The sequence below is a fragment of the Clinocottus analis genome, unplaced genomic scaffold (genome assembly GCF_023055335.1).
Source record: "Clinocottus analis isolate CAN_PGR_092001 unplaced genomic scaffold, fCliAna1.0.p SCAF_6, whole genome shotgun sequence".
Lineage (NCBI taxonomy): Eukaryota > Metazoa > Chordata > Actinopteri > Perciformes > Cottidae > Clinocottus > Clinocottus analis.
This window is the reverse complement of record NW_027176218.1, coordinates 5,168,614-5,190,420: the sequence shown is the minus strand read 5'-3', so window position 1 is coordinate 5,190,420 and position 21,807 is coordinate 5,168,614. Positions and strand designations below refer to the sequence as shown.

The following is a 21,807-nucleotide window of genomic DNA, read 5'->3' as shown; positions in this document are numbered from 1 at the left end:
CAATAAGTGCAATCAACCATAAGTACAAACTCAGAACAACAAGAATCAAGAAAGTACAATTTCTTCAAGAAAGTCCAACTACAAAGTGCTATAATTAAGTGTCATTTAAGTGCCACTAAAGTGTTACTTTCTTTATGCTGGAAATAGGAAGTTGTAGGTAGGAACAGTATAGAAAATAGCACTTTAGTTGTACTTAAATGCCACTTGCTTATAGCACTTTGAAGTTTGGCTTTCTTGATTATTGTTGTTCTGAGTTTGTACTCATGGTTGGATGCACTTATCATAAGTCACTATTAGTTATATGTTCTCATTTGAAGTGTGTATGTGAATACCCATATATAGTTTATCACATAGGACATTTTACATTAACGCCTAATGTTCAAAATTAGTTTGGAAATTACCTGAAATACAATTACTTAATTAACCAATGCATATTTGAAATATTGTGTGGTATTCTGTGTCTATGCTCACTCTTCACTATTTATTTGTTTATTGCAGAGGTCTCTGAAAAAAAGTTTCTAATAATTTTATTTTTATGAAGTTACATCGTCTATATACACTATAGCTGTAGCCAAAGTGCAGAGATTTATTGTTTTCCAAAGCACAACAGTCACAACACACAGGCAGGATAGTCTATCATTTTAATATTTGTGGCCTCCCAGAGAACAGTTTTCTTTAGACAAGTCGTTTTTTCTCTCCTTCTCCTCCCAGCCTAATAAACTAAGCTGTTAAAAAAACCACATCTGATTTAACTCTCTGCAATAGCTTTGACCGCTCTGGTTTGAAAAAGTTTAAATTCAAACCACTCTCAAATAATGGCCTTCCAAATCTGTTCAAAAGGCAACCTGAACCCAACAGGATATCTTATTTTCGCTCCCGGGTTACTGCTCGGCTTAGCGAGCCAGGGAATCAGTTGTTGGTAGGTTTTAAATTATTCATCAGAACTACTGTTTAAAAATGACACCACACCATCATTGTTTTTATTTTCAAGTCCTCCTCCTCCTCCTCTTCCCCTAAGGCGAAGAAAATCAAAGCCAAATCTCATTAGATGGTTTCAAACATGTGAGTGAAACACAGCCTGCTGGTAAACACAACCATCTCCTGCTGAAGGAGAGGCTGGCTGAAAAGTATCCCAGGCAGCTGAAGAGAAGCCAACAACATGCAGATTTTAACCCAATTTCTTGACAGAAACCCTGCAGACTTAAATTGGTTATTTTCAGTGAGCAGTATCATTGATTTCTGGACATTCGAGGGGATGGTTATTTTGAAATCGTATTACAAGTGCAGTGCACGCCAAATAATGTCGACTCCCAAAATGATGTAAGCCGTGTGTCTTGATAGAAATAGGAAGTACAGTATTGCCAGTGATTTTCCAGCCGTGATCAAGGATAGTGTACAAGATGTCGTGCTTGCGATAATCAAGTGTAATCACTCTTACTCTGGCAGCAGCCCTTGATGTCGTTCTATCTGTTGCTGCATCAAGGATGTGCTCAGTGAGACGATGGTCTGCGCAGGCTTCTGGTCCGTCTTTGATATCTCCAACCCTGCGTCAGGGTTTGTTAAGCAGTCAGATGAGGCAATTTTGCCTTTCATCTTTCTTTTCTCCAATTTCATTTTTAGCTGTCAGTACTTAATTAATGTTTTCGCAGCAATTTTGCAACCTTCAACGCCGATGACAGAGATGCCGTGAGGCTATTTACATTATCAACTCGTTTCATGAAGCCAGACCTTTGCTAGTCTGTCGTCTGAGCCGTGTGACAGGAACCAGATGTGGCATTTGGGGAAAAGGCGTCGGCCATCATTATTATAGGGTATGCTGCATATAAGCACTGATGCCATCAAGAAAGTACTTTGAGGTCATAATACGCACACATATCTGAAGAAAACGGTTCATGCACTTGGCGCTCTCTTTCGTAAAGTGATTGGTTTGTTTGAGGAGGTGATCATTTTCATAAATCCACCAATCACTCAAGCGTCTGCGTAAGCTCTTCAGCGAGGGTAATGTAATGCTACATAAATACCAAAGACTTAAAGCCATGATTCAGTTCACTCTAACAAGAAACCTGAGGCAAGTGTTACTCTATCACCCAAGGTGATTGTAACTCATGCAATATGCATGAGAGGTGAGTGTTCAATTGAAGCAAATCAATATTCTAAAAGTGAAAGAAACACAGCAGATATGAAGGGCGTATACGTCTCTGAGTTTATTCACGGAGGAGTGTATGATGAAATCTGTGGGTAACTGCTCCGCCCACAAACAACCTTTGTAAAATTTAAGATCTCCCGGTACAACCAGATCAGGTGCAAGATCGAGAATCTTCTGAGCTGCATTGGATGAAAAGTTGGCTCCCATTCATGGTCCTGCACTGAAAATGGAGTGTCCCAGTTTCTTTTTATCATTACAGCACATTCACAAGTTTCAAAATGGTAAAAGGTCTCGACAACTGCACAAACAGCTTTTTTTCTCTTTTGTTGTTTTTTTTTTTTTGTCCCAGGACTCAATGCATAGGATTATACAGTTAAGATACAGTATTTCAACATGTTTTACAAAGATTTATATGGTATAGGAAACAAGAAATAAAAATAACAACTGCACAGCAGTAAGAAAAGTCATTTGTCGAGTATAGATAGTCATTTATCGTACACACTGTGGAACAGCTTAGAAACACAGGGCAAAAAAAAAAAAAAATCAACACCGCTGGAACAATTTTGCGCTATATTGAATCTACATAAGGACACCCTTTTGATTTCAGACTAATTTAGGAATGCCAGACATTTTCAAGGGAAACCCAAATCACATTGGCCACATTGTTTTACATTTATTCATGTTGGCCTTTTGCCCCCTAGCCACCAAAGTCCTACTAAGCACACGCCACAGACAGCCAAAGGAAAACGCAAACATCGAAACTGCGACCATAAAAGAAATGATACTGAAACGTCTTCAGCCTATTGGCACGTACATGGCTGCAGTAGGGCATCTAGCAATTTAGACAGCACACATAATATCACAAGTCCAAATACATTGCTGTGTCTATAGCACTATATCGTCATCATAAATCACCTAGGTTACCAATATAATAATTTAGAAACAATATATATGTATCATCCTACTCAATAAGGCACATTTTTGGTTAAAGAAAGGCTCTGAAAGAAGCGTCTTGCATCAACTCTGTCAGTGAGGGCGGAGTCAGCAGTAAACGACGACGGAGACGAGGATGGAGTCTGCGGTCGGTATGCAATTAAGATCGAAAGCCTTCCCTGCTGATTCCATTATACAGAGTGCCACTCTGCACTGCGCCGAGTGGGCAGTGCCAAGTGCGGTTGGTCGGGATGCCAGGGTGCCACGCTGAGACAGCAGGCAGACGGGCAGGCTCGAGGTCTGTGCAAACCTCGCTCTCTCTCTCTCTCTCTCGCCAAGGCAGGAATCGTTAACATTCTGGGGTCTCCGGAGCTCGTTACGCTCCGTCAACTACACACATCCACGATCAGATACGGGGGGGGGACTACAATTAAATCATCTGTCGACGGCAAAACCCACAGTTAAGGGATGAAGCATGGTGGCGCTCAATGGCCCAAGAAATAGCAAACCCTCATTCCTACCCTGTCGACACCTCGGCTCTGACACTGACATATCAACAACTCAATTACTATAACAATTATGTACATGATTGAATCTGATCTCCTGAACATCACACAAAAAGGCCAGAATCACTGTAATTTGTTCAAAATATACCAAGTACCAATTGCATGTCTGGCAGGTAATCAGCAAAAGTCTATTTCATAGCTTTAGTGGCCCGTTGCTAGATGACTATTTGGAACATTACAAGAGCGATGCAAAAAAAAAAAAAATGGCCACGAAAAATCAAGAACACAGACAATAAATGAATCTATTTGGAAATTGCGCTAACATATTGCTAAATTGCTACTGGATGTGAATACGCAGAGTTAAGCTGATGTGAGTGTCGATTGTGGCTCATGGTATTCTGACATTATTGCAGGGCTAATATTGTTCCATGGCAGAATAAAAATTGCTTCTAGCTGACACTTTAAAAAAAAAAAACACACAAAAAAAACAACTGAAATGTCTTAAAAACCTTTTGAAATGTCCTCCTGTGCTTAAGTTGAAGTGGAATGTATCATGGCACTGTACAATAAAGGGAGACAGACTGTGCTATTATCGATTTCCACGAGCACAAATGGCAATTCAGCTTGAAGCAAATTGAGTGAAAATTATTTTTACTCAAACATTTCTGAAACTAGTATTGACCTATCAATCACAGGAGCCCGTCCATCGCTAGATGGAGCAGTGTCCTGGTGAGGACCCTTTGGTCTCTGTACACACAGCTCGGTGAGAGCGCAGGCCTCCAGCGTGTCGCTGGGTACGGGGGGGATTAAAATGACGGAAAGCAGGCGTCCCTTCGCCTTCACGCCTGACAGTAGGCATCCTGTGTGTGCACACACATTCCCACACGTTCACACACACTTAAAATTTAGCAACGCACTCTCTTGTTCACATGTTGTACTCCACGCAAACATCGACGCACACACAGGCTAATAAAAACACTATCTGCACCACATGGTGATCCATTTAAAAAGATAATTTGTTTTCCTTATAAAGCTTTCCGCATAAAGACTGCACAATAAAAAAAATATATAATACAATTCGTAAAACCTTTTTCGAGACAGAAGGAAATTGAACATCTGATTATCGCCTGTGCCAGTGCTCCACAGAGGGGCTTAATTCTCAGAGATAGGTCTACCGCACTGCATTGTGGGAGCAATATTCAGTGAAGCATGAATGAGCGCGCAGACCTTTAAGGTTTGGCAAGTGAGCTTTAAGGCGTACCTATGACAGTGTAACACATATTTTTCTCTCCCCTTTTGCTCTCTCTATGCATTTCACTAGTCCTGCTACTCCACAGCATAGGAAATGTGTCCCAGGGCCAAGATGTAGAATACACAACACCACATGAGCCTGCCCTCACCTTCCTTTATTTCCATGTTTTATTCTCCAAAAGAAGAAATAAGCCTCTGTAGTCACTGGCGGTATCCTACTATTCCCCTCCCCTCCCTTCCTCCCTCCCTCCCTCCACTCGTGGGTTAGAGATCAGTCACTTTGTTTTCCAGGGCGGCTGCTATCTGCTGGAGCCGCAGGGTCAGCTGTTTACTCTGGGCAGCTGGGTCCTCCTCTAGGGATGCGATGATCTGAAAGAGGGATGGAAGGAGAGAAAATAGAGGATGAGGGAGAAGTCAGAAATGATAAGGGAAGAATCGGGCAGAGGAGGGCAAAAGAGGAGCGCCGGAGAAGCGAGGAAACAGGACGAGGGAGACGGATGGAGAATGAGAACAGGACAAAGAAGAAGAAAAAGGGCGGAGAGTGGGAGGAGAGAATGGTGTTATTTGACATCAACAGTCACGTCATAAAAGCTGTTATTGTTTGCGAGCAACACTTAGGGGAGACTGACAGCCCCATTTGTTTATCCAACTTGTTCATTAGGTTTTGTTTATCCCCTTTTCGTGACCTCAAGTGGCAATGCACAATGGACGCTTAAAAATCAATTCCCAGAGCAATTTTCCAATTCACATCCCACAGAAATGCTTTCAATTAAAATTTCATACAATCACTCTTCTGGCATATCAAGAGTGAAGAGTGTGAAAAAAAAAGGAAAAGCAATAATATAGTGGGCAGTAGTGCATTCAGTGGAATAGTCTCCTTTGGGTGCGATAGGAGAGAGAAGGGCCTCTTACCCCATCATAGTATTTGCTGGCGTACTGGTAAAGCTGATGGAGAGCCACTTGTGTGTTCAGTTTGTCTGTGTGAGACTGGAGAAAATGAAAGACAATTAGGGTTAAAGAGAAAATGTAACTTAAACTTGAAACTGTAGAGTTGAATGAGCAATGTGCTTTACTGGTTTCCATGTTCAAAAAACTCCTCGAGGCACTAAACGCGAAAACAAACGGAGAGGCATCGTGTTCTAAAATAATGAGAAGAAAACATTCTCTTATTGATATCAGCCTCGCCGTTCGCTCTCCTACATCTGTATAAGAAGCTTATTAAGTTACTGCTACAAACTGAATTTCCAACTCCAGCTTGTTCACATTAAAATCATTCAACTGGAGCTTCCAACCAAATTAAGTGCAAATTTTAACCTAATTTCCAGAATGCAAATGCATCGGCATGTCCATCCACAAGTGTTGCTACGACTGCTGAATATATGGAGATGGCACATTGGGAGAGGCACCAATTGCACAACTCCGCAAGATAACAAACTCCTGTTCGTGAGGCGTTTTGGAAGCTTCCGCGTGAATTTACATCGCAGTCGCAGAAATCATCGACGGCCTTGTCTATAAAAACATGACTTTTCTCGGTTTGCACCGTAAACAGATGCAACAACTGCTTTTCAACTGTATTGGTGATCAAATAGCGGCTGGAGGATTGTACGTCCCAGTCGGGTTTGAACCTCACTTTCTGTTACCACGGTAACCACGGCTGGGTAATAATCAAGGGCCGAGAGCTTGAAGTGGCGATCTCAAAGACTTTCATTGAAATAAATGTATGTTAAGTCAAGTTGAACCTATTCCTCACCGATGAAATGAAACGCAACATTTATAGAATGGTAAATGGACCTGTACTACTTGTATAGCGCTTTTCTAGTCTTCCGACCACTCAAAGTTAATTGCAGCATTAAGAACTGATTGTCTACGGCGACAATCGAGGGAGGAAAAAAAACCCCTGTATTACAGGTTTTCTCCATTGTATGCAAGAAAAAAAATGAACTAAGCCCAAACTTTCAGACTTGAAGCTCATGTATGAACAAAAAGACTCGGGGAAAAAACCCCGTTGTTTTCAACTGGGACTGAACTCTGGATGATTGTCACTTTAAGGATTATAACTTTAACAGCCGAGCCATCTAAGTGGAACAGAAAAATGACAGTGGCGTTTCTCACCCGTGACACCTCCGCCAGATGAGTGTTCATGTCCTGATCACTGACAGGAACCATCTGCCTGATGCCCTTGTAGTAACTACAACACACACGCGCGCGCGCACACACACACACACACGCACACAGAGAGGGACAGAGAGAGACAATTTTATAATTGTTATTGACAAAATCTCTTCAAGGAAGCCTTTTAAACTGACATGAAAACCACAGATCGAAAGAATATTGTCCCGATAGGACTTACTCATCCACCATCTTCTTGTAAGTGGAGATCTCCTTTGCATAGAGTAGTTTGTTACTTGGAGAGTCCTAGAGACACAAAGTGGACACAACAATGAAAACAATGGCGCTCTAGATTGAGCGACCTTTGACATGCCTACTTCTCCCTCCGTTTTCCTTCTCATGCGATACACTTCATCGTCTTGATCTCACCCGTCTTCCCTCTTGCCCTCTCACTCCCCCCGACCCCCTCCCCCCTCCCTTTTTCTCTCTTCCTCCTCCTTCCCGTTTCCACTCACCCGGCTGAGTTTGTGCTCGCTCTTGGTACAGGCATCCATGAAGGTCTGGGCGATGACGGAGAGCGAGGCGTCCACCACTTCAGACACGTGGACGTCGAAGGTGAAGTGGGGATTCTTGAGGATGTTCACCCAGAACCGCAGAGGAAGGCTGCGCGGGGGAAAGAAGGGCAACAGATAGGCCGTCAATCGCAGTGTCATCATTACTATTGGTCCAGAATTTGGAAAGGGGGAGTGGGGGGGGAATCAAATCAAGCGCATTACATCTATGAATTAATTTGAGTCAGAGTCAGAGAGGCATTTCATGTGTGAGAGCGCTTGCCTGAGGTGCAATTGAGTGCGGTACAAGATAATAACAGGGATGGAGAAAATCCTTTCTTGTGGGTGTAAGATTATTCAGAACAATACCCTCGATTGTCAGTTTGTATTACCATTTCATATGACACTGACCTCTCTGAGAATCATTGCCGTCGGATGAAAATGAACCGAAGAAAAAGTTCCTCATAACAAAAGGCATCTCGATTGTCAACGGTGACTTTCACGCGGCCACGAAAAAAGTGATCGGAAATGTTGAAGTGACACCAAAACTTGGACCTTTCAAGTTTGTGTGCAGCCGTACAACCTTAAGCGCCGGCTTTATAGTAACGCTCGAGTAGACTCGCTAATTTCCCCTCTGAACAGGAAAACACTCGCTCCAGACGCTCCTTTTCAACCTCGTGCCACCTTGTGTATTCAAAAGAATGCCCAAGATGCAGTGGTTTCCACAAAAAAAAGAAAGAAAAGTCTCCTCCCCGATCAGTGCAAATGCCCGGGCCATCTGAGACATGAAGCGCAAACCGTGTAAAATTCATACTGGTTTTGGTAATATCTCCGGGGGAAAGCCGCAGCGAGAATACAATAGAAGCACAAAAATAGCAATGTTGCTATAATCACAGAATTAAATTAGCTTGGGACATAATTACCATGTTTGTTTGTTGTTGTGCCTCATACACACATTCATATTTAATACATGGCCCTCAGTTGATTTGATAAACAGAACGGGTGGTTGCAGAACGTGGTGTGGAGTCTGGTAAGTAATTAAATCGCTCATCTCCTGTCCTTGTGTGGTTGCTCTCTTGCCAGCCTCACGTCAATCACGGGCATCTAAATGCAACACGTCGTCTTGTACGCTTGAGCCTCAGCCGACGTGACACTAATTTATGCACTTAAATGTCGCATGGGAGCAGGGAGATTGCAACTGCAAACTAAGTGAGCTAAAATTGTGCATTCGTATTCAGCTCTTTCTTGGAGTAGTAAGTTTTAGTTCTTGGAGAGCTACTGTATCTCAGGCATTGGGGTGTGTGGTGTTGCTCAGACTCAGACAGCATGTGCATGCGTTCTTGTTGAGATTTTAGTTTAGCACCGCATAGTTTAGTATTTCCATTTTTTGCTGTTTTATACTTCCACTCCACTACATTTTAGAGGAAAAATATTGGACCTTTCACTTTCACACACTACATACATTTGACAGATATGTCTAATTTACAGGGTTTGCATTAAAAACCATTTGATAGGCTTACAAATAAGAGGCTCTATCAAAGTGGTTTCTCAACTTCTTAATCATGTTTTCTTTTTTTAAGTCTTATATTTAGTTACTTAAAGTTACTGCGATGAACGTATAACTGGTTATGGCCAGATCAGAATGTTACACTAATGCATCTGTATGAACTACATAGTGAACGAGACCGTCAGCGAGGAGATTGGCCACTTCTATATAGTTATTCTTGAAAGCTCGCCACCGGCGGCGCTGGGTTCGGCTTCAAGGCGAAACCAGGAGGTGAGGAGGGGGCAGCTCCTCCTTTTGCCAGGAGCAGAGCTTCGCCTCGCTGCCCCGCCGGCCCCCTCGGGGAGCCAATACCAACACCACGCTGCTGAAGGGAATAACGAGAGAACCAGAAACAAGAACTGAGCAGGTCACACTGTCTGACCCTGCTGCAGTGAAATGAGAGGTTTTCTAAAAGCAACCTGGTGCTCGGAAATGCGACACAAAAAAATAAGAGTTCCTCATGGTGGTTTTATGTTAACGATCGGAGGACTTCCTCCACCACTGCTCACCGCACAGTACCTGCAATTCAAACAGTACAAGTGTCCGCGGGCTTTCAGTACTCCTACCTATTGGTCTTCCAGATATGGATAGTCTCCTCATCCACATTGTTGTGTTTCAGCGCCTGCTCATCCAGAAAGTCAAAGAAATACTTGATAGCCGGTGGCACCACTGTCCCAGAGCACAGAACACTGCGGAAGAAGTCATCCACAAACTGCTGCAGTGTTCCCTGAAAGAGGCCACAAATAATGTGAAGCAGAGACAGAGAGCAGAGACAGAAATATCATAGCTGTGAGACATATCTATTTGCACGTAATGCGACTGTAGATATTGCGGCTTTTCTGCGAGTATTTTCGAATTTTACATGCCAGAAGCCGTCAATGTAAGTCGGCTTTTTAAACTGAAAACCATTCCTGTAGTAGAAGCAACATTTTAACTACTAACTACTGAACAAATGTTTGAGTCAATGAGCCTCTGTCTTTGTACCTTGACGGAAAGGAGTCGTGTTAAATAGATCTCCGTGATGGCTTTGGTCATCGACTTGTCCTTTATGCTTCCTCGTTTCGATTTGATCTCATCCAGTTCGTCTGCCGGCCGCACCAAGTGAAACACCTTGTCATCTTCCAACAGAGCGTTCCCTGGAGGCGGTGAAAGAAACTAAAGTTCAGAAAACGTTCTCCTCGATCCCCACTTATTCGCACAAACACTCTCACGGAAGATATTCAGATCATAGCAAAGGAGGGCGCTCGTCAACTTAATTTGGATGCGGAGAGACTATCCGAAAGGAAATGCGAAACAATAAACTATTCTGGAAATGCACATTCAAAAGGCAGAAGATGAAAGTGCATAATATTTCAGCATAATCTCAACGTGCGCTATACATAAAACAACATGCATTAGCATGTTAAATGGGAGCCGGGATGCTGACAAAAACCCTCGGGACGGGAAACAAAGACGAGCATTGTATTCTCAATCACACCTGATCTCTGCTCCTTTCAACAAGTGAGTGCTTATGTGTGTTTATAGATATATACGTACGCTCTTCATGGTTTTCCTGGTTCTGGTAATAGTTCTGCTGAATGGAGAACACTTTGGACAAGACTAAAGTGGCGTTATCTCGCACCTGGAATGCACACAAAAGTCTTTTGTTAGACCGAAAACTCACACTATACAATACACACTTACTTCACACACCTTAATAGGTGCCGTGACTGAGGTCAGCAGTCTCTTTTAGTGCCCCAGAACTAATTCATAATCAATGCGATTGAGTGAACAGCAACAGCGGGCCTTTATTGGGGTATTTACAGGCCATTTTCTTCGGCGTCAAGCCATTATTGAACTCACAAATACTGTGATTAGCACTAATCTGACACAACCAATGAATATATGGGAGCAAGGTTGTCCTTTAAGATCAACTGTGAGACATCAGCGAGTAGGATGAAAGAGAAGAGGAGTGCCATTCAGGGAGGAGAGAATAGGGAGGACAAGTAGGGGAGATTTGCAAGTGACCTTTTATTTCACTTGGATCAATACGGTGCCAAGAAGATTTAGTGGCCTTCTGTCGCCACTGAGCGCCGACGAGAACAACCCAAGTCCAGGCCCTTTCAACTTGTTGGTGGTGATAAATAATACATTGCTGGCATGTTGCTAAACTGACGAAGGCAAACACTGAAGGAAAAAGGCTGTGTGGTGTTCTGTTGTATATTTGATTAAGGGACACGCATTGATCTGCCGCTTTGCTCGACACAAAGATTGGAAACTGGATGACAGCGATTCTGGTTCTTTCCAACAGTAACATAATATGCCGAGCAGCAACTCTAAAGTGCCTTAATTAAGAGCCAGGCTAGCCATTTCCCCCTGTTTCCAGTCTTTGTGCTAAGCTAACTAACAGGCTGCAGCTTCATATTTCAATGAAACTGCCGTCAATCTTCCCATCTGACTCTCTACAAGAAGGCAATTAGAGGAAATTTCGAAAAGTTAAACGATTCCTTTAAGAGGGTTGACGTGCAATTAAAGTCCCCAGCTGGACCCGAACCAGCACAGTTACACTCATCACCTCGAACCCCTACTTCATCAGGACACCCCGGGGTTTCTTTTTTTAGCCAAAAAGCTAGTGCGCAGTATACTTTCAGATTGTGTTAATGAACGCTGGCACATTTTTTTTTTGTATCACTATGCAAGTCAGAAAAACAACATGTTTTTATACATTGATTTGACTTGTGATTAATAGTATGGACAAGTTAATAGGGTAATTAGCTTAAATGAGTATTAATCAAATAATCATATCGCTGTTGATGAGTAAATGTGCAGAAGACAGATTTCATACACACCACTGTGACACAAGATGTACAGCTCAGCCTTTGAGTGAAATGGGGTGAAAATAGGCAACACCATTCATATCCACACGCCCACTTATAGCTATTTACTTCCCTTCTGCCTCCTCACATCCCTTCTATTTTAAATATGTTTCATGGAGACATTCAAATGTTGTCGGTACTCACGTTGTAGTGTGCCAGAGTGTTGAAGCGTTTCCACCTGCCCTCTTTTTGGGAAGTCAAGTCCAGATCTGACAAAATCTGCCCCGTTGAGCCCGGACGCCACTCTGTGATGAAGGCAGAGAGAAAGTCAATCAATCGTGTCGGCGTCTGGAGGCGGTGGAGTAGTGTCACGTTAGAGCAAAGTGTCACCATACTGCAACGCTTTCTTTCTTCTTTCTTTCAACACGGTTTGCATTTATTTCATCATCGGTCATTGTTACCCTGAGGTTATCCACTAATAATGTGGCGAAATAAAGCTACCCATCTCTCTCTCTCTGCACACTTGAGTTAATTTTGGCTGAAGAAGTGAGGGATCAGTATTTTCTGAATAATTGAAATCTAAATTCTACACTTTGATTTGGACCCTAACATTCTCAATTTGGAAGAAAAAAAAAAACTATCTGCCACCACGGCAGACCTGAACTCGACGCCATCTGTGACATATGATCCATTTGCAAGTACCACCAAATACAAAGGGGTTATCTTTCCGAATCACCATGAAAGAAGACGGATCTCTGCTTATCTAAAATGTATAAAGGAATGAGATCTACAGCCTGCGTGGGAATAAAAATGGCTTTGATGTTGAAAAATGTCTATAGAGCATTTGCCTTTCAAGTCAGTCCCCAAGGTTTCTGACTACAGTAGCTTGCACAAACTTTGTTACGGGATGAAGGCTATCTTCATGTTGCTAACACTGAATAACTTCTCATCCTTGGCGACGTCTAATTTATTCCACAAACAGAAAACAGAAAGAGAGATCATCTTCAAACCGAGCTATCAAGTTGAGTTAAAATGGAGAGGAAAAAAAAATCAATTATCTATTTAGACAAATGCATTCTGATTTCATTAGAAAGGCATTTCAGTCAGGACTGAAATAGCGTCTCCATTTTGATGTCCCCCCTCCCTCCCTGTGGGGCTTACATTATTCATCAGTTAGACATTTATCGCTCCAGCTCATCCTCTCGTGTGGCCTCATTTACTCACCCAGTGTGACATTGTCGACCTTGGGCCGCTGGGAGTACGGCAGGTTCCTGTACACCTGCTCTATGATCTTCTCTTTCACCTGCGAGATGGTGTCACAGCTCAGCACCTTGACGGGCGTCACATCCGGACCCTCGCCCTGCACCAGGACTTGCAGTGTCTGGCAAACGCAAAAGGTACACAGACACACACACACACACACACACACATATATTAAGCTCTAATATAATAACATAGCATGTGCGTATATATACATGCAGCTACGCACATGCATGACATATGTGCAGAAACATGAAAAACATGGCCAGAGCACCCAGCCACCCTCCCACACAAACGCACGCGCGCAGAGTCCCTCCGTCGGGATGTTGTCGTCATGGTAACCAGGCTTTCTATAAGCACACACGCGCTCTCTGTGGTGACACCTGAAAGGACTCCTGTCACCTTGGCCAGCTAATGACCAAGGTACAGCGGGTGCAAACTCTGACCCGCCTCGCCTCCCGCACTCGGAAAATAACTTACTGACTGCTCGTCAAGACTGAAACGCGAGACGCTCGCGGTACCTCGACTTCGCCTCCGGGGTCGAACGAGACGAGACGAGCCGCGACTGTGACTTCGAGCCAACGGGAAACACAGACTCTGCGTGTAAAATCGAGCCCATCGAGTTTTTCCCTCCTCCTATAATTCAATCACAGAAGGCGATCCATCACGGCATGAGACGTGTAATTCAGACTAATTTGGTAATTGTCCTCGACAACGCCATTACCCGTGGGTCTTTTTATTTGTGCCGACTTCAACGGAAAACAGCTGTGGACACATTAGCTTCCATTACTGTAACACGACACCAAAGCCAGAGACGCGGGCCTTCTCTGACTTCCGTAAACTGTCCGAATAGACGCAGAGCAGGCGCAGGTGCATCATGGGAGATCGAGCACAAGCCGAGCGGGTCGCTGGTACCGGCTGGTAGTACTTCTACCTCAGCCATGCATTTCGCCCGCTATATCGGAATGTGTTGCCTGTGTCGTTTTCAAGCAGAGAACATTGACACCGAAAATGGATGTCACACAAAAGCGGGCACTCGCCCTGGGGGGCTTTTGGCGGTTACCATGGCAACTACACCGAGTGTGTACGCGTGTGCGCGCGCGAGTGCGCGGTTGTGCAGCTCAGAAAAGGCACAAAACACCATGTAATCTCGAAGCAGTGTGTGCAGTTTTTCTTACACCGAGTTTACCCAATTTCTGTGTGCGAGTGTGGGGGTTTTGTTCGTGTGTGTGTGTGTGTGTGTGTGTGTCCGTCCATCTCACCAGTACGGAGTACTCCACATCGTCGCCCAACAGGCCCGTGTCGTTCAGGGTGTACTTGGCTTTCTTCACTCTGGCGTCCACGGGCCCTTTCTCAATCTGGTGCTTGATGGCTCGGAACAGTTTGTACAAGGGCTCTCCTGCAGAGTCCTAACACACACACACACACACACACACACACACACACACACACACAAAGCACTTTAGACATCTCAGATGTTGTCAAGGAGCTAATTGTTGTGATTAGCAGTTTAGAAGACAGATAAATGCACATTATCAATACAGAGCACTAATGAAAGAAATGAGGAAATCCATCCACTTAGCCTACAGTTTAATGCTGGAGCATGTCATTATACACATTTCCTGTATCAGCGATTAAATAGTTAAGATAATAGATTACATGGAATACATTTTTAGTGACCGCAAACTCTTGTTACCTTTAAAAACTGGTAAAGGCAGATGGACATCCAGTTACATAGCATCCTTTCCACCACTGTCTCTGACCTGGAAAACACATAAGATGGAAAGTTTTTAACATCATTGTCACAATACTGAATCCTCCTGTTCTATTGATGCTGTATGTTAATGAGCTGATAAAGAAAATTCAAGAAAAGAAGTGAAAATGTCTATCGTAATTAGTATTTTCAAATCATGACATTTTCATTGTGAATTCACAAGCTAAGAAACCCTGATGAATAGTAATCCCTTGTCCGTACTGGATGTTATGCTGTCGCTGATTAATGTGAGGATCATGTCAGCATTTATCTTTGCATATTTGTAATATGTTTTATGCGATTATTTTGGTTTACGTTTAAGTACGTTTCCTGTTTTTTACCTGGAAAAGGTTGACTGATTTTATGTTCACTTTACTCTCCTGAAAAGTGTTGAAATACGACTTTCTCTAGAATTTGCATGTCCCAAACAGGGGAATGCCTGCACAAGCATGTCAGTATCAGGATATTTTAATTCAAAAATCATGTCAGTGGTCACTTGACAGATCGCCAATGCTAATGTCACATACCCACTGGTGGAGCCCATCGTTAGCTGCTAGCATGCCTAATTAGATGTCTTGTATATAAGGGAGCTTGTGTTGGCACAATGGCCTAATCAGCATAATGAGCCTCTCCATTGGGGATAATTAAGATTGTGTACTTGCACAACAGATAGTCACAGCGTGCCTAGCCACAGCAGACAGTTCAATTCACATAACCCACTCCCTTCAGTGATGAGTGACTGTACGTTCAGACAAGTGGGTCCGACTGAGAGAGGGGAGGCCGCTGTCAGTGGATGACTTGACCTCGACCTGATCATTCCAGTGGTGGAGAGGGTGAACAACCAAAAAAAACCCCGCTAGAATTGGCGATTCTTTTCTGAGGGCTATTTACTTCAATCAAATTAGTCAGCTGAATGTTTACAGGCTCTAATTCTACAAAGGCATTAGGAGCCAAGGGAGAAAAACACGGAGCAATTAATTTTGCGTAATATCAGAGAAAAACATTTGCCGTTTTGGTAAGATCCTAAAAATACCATTTAATTTGTTCTAATAAATAGTCTAAGCATTTATGACTCATGCATTGCTATTTTTGTAATATAACAATTCACCTCTCAATTGTGAAAATAAAATTGAGGTCAGATGAGATGTTGGGGGCAGGTGATGTACACTGTTGATGAGTTTGTTCTGACCAGGATTGAGAGCTTGAGCTTATTCATACAACAATAACAGGCTCAGCATTTTTTTCAGAGAGACAGTATCCATTGAAAAATCCTCCTGGTGCGAGATTAAGCCATAATGCAAGGTACAGAAAGCCAATATAATTAGATTTATGTATTCAAGGCAATCAAAAACTGTATTCCCAATTGGTCGAGAGCTATAGGTTAGGAAGATGAAGAGGATGATGATTGAGAACGGCAATAAAAGAATCACACGGTACTTTGTGATTGGACTTGGAGGAGAGAAAAAAAAAAACACAGACGGATAAACAGAAGGAAGAGGACTGGAATAGATCAAGCAACAGTCTGGCTCTTGATAGTGGACTACAGTAGTCAGCGCACAATTCAACAGACAACATGGCAACAGAATGAAACAGTCCACTGGCTCTTGAAGTGAATCCCAGTCCTCCTAAAATGGTTAGTTATACTGCTGCCAGGGTTGAAATATGCAGTGATTCCGAATACAGAGCTTAGAAATTAGGATAATAATGATATTAGGGGCAAAGGTTGCCAAACAAGACACTCAACGGCCATGCTAGCTGTTCTCTGAGGGTTTACGGCGGGGACGGCTAACCTCAGCATGCTAACAGGCTCACAATCACCAAGCTGACATGCTGAGATTGAGCAGCATGCTTATGATGGACATCTTAATTGTATGCCAAACGTTTGCTAATTAGTAATAAACTAAAATGCCAGACAATCTACGCGAGTGCTGACAAGATCTTTTACACAGAACTAAAAATGCTAACCTTATGGTGGCTCTACAAATAGAAAGGGAGTACTAAAGTCGTATCGGACTTCTACTATTGGAGCCGTGAATTTAGTGCCACTCCATCCTGTAGATGCAGACATTTCGCAGCATAAGTGAAGACTTTGACCTGCTGATGGTTCTTCATGAACAGTCAGATGTTCACCATGCATGCACGGTCAGTGGGATTATATCCTGTTGGGGACCAGCAATGTCTTTACAAAAATGAATGGCGAGCCGTTAAAGAGTCAAGAGTTTCTGAGTCAATCTGTACGTGGATACTTTAGCAGAACAAGACTTCCTCCATACTAAACTTGGCGCTGGTGTTTTGGCATTGTATCTAACCGGTGTGTACTGAGCAGCAGCACCGAGGGACTCGTCACTCACCTGCGCAACATGAGTTTCGGGTTCTTGCTGTGGACGTATTCCTCCATCAGCTCCAGCAGCAGTGTTCTCATAATGTCTGTGTAGTATTCCAGTTTCCCGTGCAGCGCTACCGTCAGCAGGGATGCGAAGTACACCTTGGCCCTGGCGTTAAAATCTGGACTGCGCTCCAGGGTGCGGATAAACTGCAAACACACACATGAAGAAACAGGCGAAAGACAAGCTACGTTAATCATCCTGATGAACGCTAACATCTTGATCTATCATGTGCCCCATTTAGCAAAGCATGTTAGAAGGCTAGCATCGGCTAATTAGCCCAAAACACAATTACTGCTCAGGCGATAAAGAATTTTAAAGGCTTTGGAGGTATTTGGTCATTTTGACCTGATTATGGCTCGATTTTTACAGGGGATGACCAAAGTTTCTACAAATTATCCTCTCGTGGACATAAATGTCTTTAAATTTAATATAAAATGTAATTCAATAGTACAAATTTCACTCAGGAGCACAAACGTCATCCTGCTGATGACGTTAGTGGAAAAGTGAGGGGATTAAGAAAGTCATGAGGACACATCTGAGAACCATGAACCAGTTCGCCCTCTTCACCTTGGGTCTTGTATAGTTGCTGCCCACTGCCCCCTCATACTAAAAGTTCATTTACATATTCCACATCTTCACATGCCGTGTAATTACATTAATGAGGAAGGTCTTTGAGTTCAGGAGGTTGGAGAACTGGTTGAGCGCTTGAGTCACTATGGCCCGCCGGGCCTCTGGGATGTCGAGCTTTCCTGTGATCATCACGTCGTTGGCGCCGTCCTTAGAGGGCAGGAAGAAGACGCGCTCGGTGTAGGTTTTGTAGTCCAGGAAGGGGATCCGTCCCTCGCTCAGTTCGTTAGTGTGGTCCTCCATCTCGATCATCAAGTCTGCGCGATAATAATAATAATAAAAATAAAAAAAACAAAACAGAAAATAGTACCTCGTTGCTTTTTAATAAGCAGCTTTTCTCATTTGCGTGCCGCTCGTCGGTCTCAATCATTATGTTGCGAGAGGCAGCGAAGGGAGAGCTTTGCCAGGAAAATAATTTCAGCTGTGAAAGATTGTTTGCTATTACTGTTACTGCAAAACTGATCCTCATAATGACAATAACATGATGTTAAGCAGGAGAATTTATTTAATTCACTGCAGCACAATACATCAAAGAAATGTAATCAGAGCTCTGAAGCACTTCATTACTTTATAGCTTCTTAGAAGCGTGGATCCTTTGAGGCACATTAGCAATATTGCTGAGGTTTTGCACAGCTGCACTGTTGGTACCTGTGAATTCTTTCTTGCAGCGGTCCCGTACGCTCTCCTCCAAATTCTCCAGCTGATGTTTCACCTTTTCGTACTCCCTCTCTGCCTGCTGACTCTTTCTCCTGAACACGGAGAAAAAAATTGAAAAAAAAGAGACAAAAAAATAAAGGATTTAGGTCAAATTGTTTAAAGACTGTTTGAGTCGGCACAGTTGGCTGATAACCCAGCCGCAATGTTTCCTTTGAGTCTCCCAGAAATATATTATTAGCGCTGGTATTACTCCGTCACTGATGGAGGTGTTTTATAAATATTCAGCAGAACATTTGCAAGTTTAATTGACCCATAGCCGCCTGTGTTCTTTTGGAGAGCAGACTGAAGAGGTCCAATTAAAACCAGTGTCATATTATGACAATGCAGTTTGAGAAAAATACCATATTTGCATTAATATGTACCGAACAGAAAGTCTGTCGTAGTAGGTGTTTAGGTTTAGGTGTATGTGTTTGTGGTCAAACAGGGTGTTACTGTACACCTCTCTGACATTTAATTGAACCCGAACTGAAGTAGCTCCGTTCATTAAATGTGCAAACCCAGTTTTTGGCACGTGAATACTTTTCTACAAACTGGGTTTTTAAAAAAGTCACAAAAAGTATTTTGAGAAAAATGTATTTTGCAATGATTGTTATGAACAGCAGTGGAAAAGACAATTTTAACATAGCACAGTGGTCAAGGAAAAAAGCTGGAGCTATGACCACTGGCATTAAAATGTGGGTTTGTAAGTTTACTGTCAGCTAACTAAAGTTTTTTTGCTAAAACAACACACACACAAACACACACACACACACACACACACACACACACACACACACACACACACACACACACAAACGGCCTTTCCAGCTCGAACAAAAGTGAGGCATCTTAAAACTGTGTCAAACAATCATATATATATATATATATATATATATATATATATATATATATATATATATATATATATATATATATATATATATATATATATATATATATAAAAATGTGACATTTACCAGTCGGATCAAGAGGTTCAGATAACAAACAGTTTCACTAATTAATCTAAAAAGTAGGTGAAATAGTAACAGAGTATCTGCAATCACCAAAAATAGCTCAACTCACCTGTAGCAGTAGACGGAAATAGCGATGATGAGCAGCATGGGCACAATGACAGCAGGGATGATGATGTAGAGTGACAAATCATTCTTCTTTTCGTATTGCACCGAGCCGACCACCCACTCCCCTTTCCCAAACTTGATCTGTGGATGAACACATAGAGCGAGAGGGGGAATCTTATTATCCGCACAAGCTCTTGACATTTTAGCCCAAGATTTATTCAGGTAGGTGTCGATGGTGAAGATTCGACAGCGTTGGAGAGGAAACTAGGACAGAGGAGGATCTACATAATTGCCCACAGTTCTGCAAAATCAGCTGCAGGACCTCTTCCGTATTTCTAAAGCGCTGGGGGTATGTGCAAGTTGGTGGGCCGACATTAACTGAACAAACGCATGTGCATTGAGTTTGACACTTTATAATCAATCTTTGTTCCATTGTAGGTATTCTGCACCTTTCAATAGTTCTTTCAATGCAGCACGCAGCCACAGAAGTCAAACAATAGCTCACTTCGAGGAATCACCCAGAGGAGAGGTTACAGAATTCATCGCAATTGTGGCTCGGCTATAATTAAATGTAATTATAAAAAGGCCTGTAGCTACACGAAAACTGTTCAACCAGTGGGAAAAAAATGGGATCCCCAGATGAACAGAGGACACGCCGAGAGAAGTACAGTAAAGATTCATGATGCATGTGTGCTCCAACCTGCAAATCCAGGTCAGTACATTTACTCAAGCAGTACAATTTAATTTCAAGTTTGACATATTTGCACTTGAGTATTTCCTATGTTTGCCACTGTATACATCTATTTTACTACATATTAGAGGGAAAGACTTATTTTTTCCTCTCTTCAATAATATAACGTATATCAATCGATAGGGGCTTCGACATATCAACATTTTCCGGATTATAGTTACATATTTGTACAATATTTTTACGGTGTGGTATCGGTAAAGTCATTCTGAAGTGAAGGATCTGGGAACAGCTTCCTCCACTACTGTGCGTCTGCCTGCCTGTTGTTGAACTGACCGTTAAGTCCAGCAGCTCAGGCCGAGTGTCTCTGCGGTGCCGCCTGGAGCGAGCGCTGGGTGTGGTGGAAGGTGGGTCCAGAAACAACTTTTCATCCTGAAGTGTGTTGACCAGACAGGGAACGTCGCCCACAAACGCCTGAGCCTCTTTGGCCGTCATAGCTTTCAAGAATCCCCGACCCTGCAGGCGGGGAGGGGGGGGAGAGATTGACTGTAATGCTCAAAGTGTCTTGACAAAACTGTTTGGAAGAGGAATTAATTACTGCATTTATACACCATCAAGTTAGACCCATCGTTTGATGAGTATTAAAATCATATTAGTAATGGATGGAAAGTTTATAACAGCTCTTCACTGCTCCACTATGCGTGCCAGAAGTAATTAGAAAGATTAAGATTATATTCATTGTAAGCACATTTCTAAGTCATTTCTTGGTTAAGACACTGTCGGCACAGCTCCAATCAATCCCACAGTTCTGGCACTGCAATATACACTTTGAGATTCTGCTGCACACTTTTGTATCTACAGAAATGCTTTCGATTATTCTAATGCAGTCTGCAATATAAGAAAGAGGAAATTAGCTTAAGTAAACCAGCGTCTGAGTAATTGAAAAGCCTTTTTTTTTTTCTTTTGCAGATTCCTTTCCTGACTAATTTACTGCGGTAATTACGGAGCGTCTGCACAAAGCAATCACCTTGGACTTGAACCCTTAGTTTGTGATGGACATTTTTCTATATTTTCAATAGAGATTTTATGACTAAAGAAAATTGTAAATTGATGTATCTGAAAATAATGCAGCGGGTAAAAATAAACCTTCAAAATTTGAAATGTTCGTGTCAATTTATTTTTGGTCTTCAAAAGATTTGGTCCAATATTGGAAATGATTTCGTCGTCAAAAGAGAATGTGTAATTCTACAACATTATTATATTGTGTACGTACATATATGTACTCAAAAGGGAAACTTAAAGAGAGCTCGCACCGCCGGTCACATGGAGGGAAGCCGAACATATTTCATTTGCAAATACCACTCACATTGTAACGAGACAAAGCCAGTTGAAAATCTTCAAAGTTCCCTTTAAGGTTGTTAATCATTTTGGCTTCGGACCACTTAAAACAAAGTTATATTTAATGCTTGTAACCGAAAAT

At 42.5% G+C, this 21,807-nt stretch overlaps 1 protein-coding gene across 1 annotated transcript in view; it reads right to left on the bottom strand.

The window, feature by feature from the left end:
* Positions 1 to 2,190: 2,190 nt before the first annotated feature.
* The window catches only part of plxnb2b (plexin b2b), a 114,473-nt gene continuing 94,856 nt past the window's right edge, over positions 2,191 to 21,807 (bottom strand). Inside the window, exons 21-37 of the mRNA XM_068602389.1 lie at positions 20,664 to 20,843; positions 19,644 to 19,780; positions 18,513 to 18,613; positions 17,892 to 18,121; positions 17,202 to 17,383; positions 14,794 to 14,860; positions 14,360 to 14,506; positions 13,062 to 13,218; positions 12,042 to 12,142; positions 10,579 to 10,663; positions 10,027 to 10,178; positions 9,609 to 9,769; positions 7,461 to 7,608; positions 7,187 to 7,251; positions 6,949 to 7,024; positions 5,749 to 5,823; positions 2,191 to 5,205 (exon numbers count right to left, since the gene is read on the bottom strand). Coding sequence (XP_068458490.1) covers positions 5,101 to 5,205; positions 5,749 to 5,823; positions 6,949 to 7,024; positions 7,187 to 7,251; positions 7,461 to 7,608; positions 9,609 to 9,769; positions 10,027 to 10,178; positions 10,579 to 10,663; positions 12,042 to 12,142; positions 13,062 to 13,218; positions 14,360 to 14,506; positions 14,794 to 14,860; positions 17,202 to 17,383; positions 17,892 to 18,121; positions 18,513 to 18,613; positions 19,644 to 19,780; positions 20,664 to 20,843 — 2,169 coding nt within the window. The 3' untranslated portion in view covers positions 2,191 to 5,100. The remainder of the gene's footprint in view (positions 5,206 to 5,748; positions 5,824 to 6,948; positions 7,025 to 7,186; positions 7,252 to 7,460; positions 7,609 to 9,608; positions 9,770 to 10,026; positions 10,179 to 10,578; positions 10,664 to 12,041; positions 12,143 to 13,061; positions 13,219 to 14,359; positions 14,507 to 14,793; positions 14,861 to 17,201; positions 17,384 to 17,891; positions 18,122 to 18,512; positions 18,614 to 19,643; positions 19,781 to 20,663; positions 20,844 to 21,807) is intronic.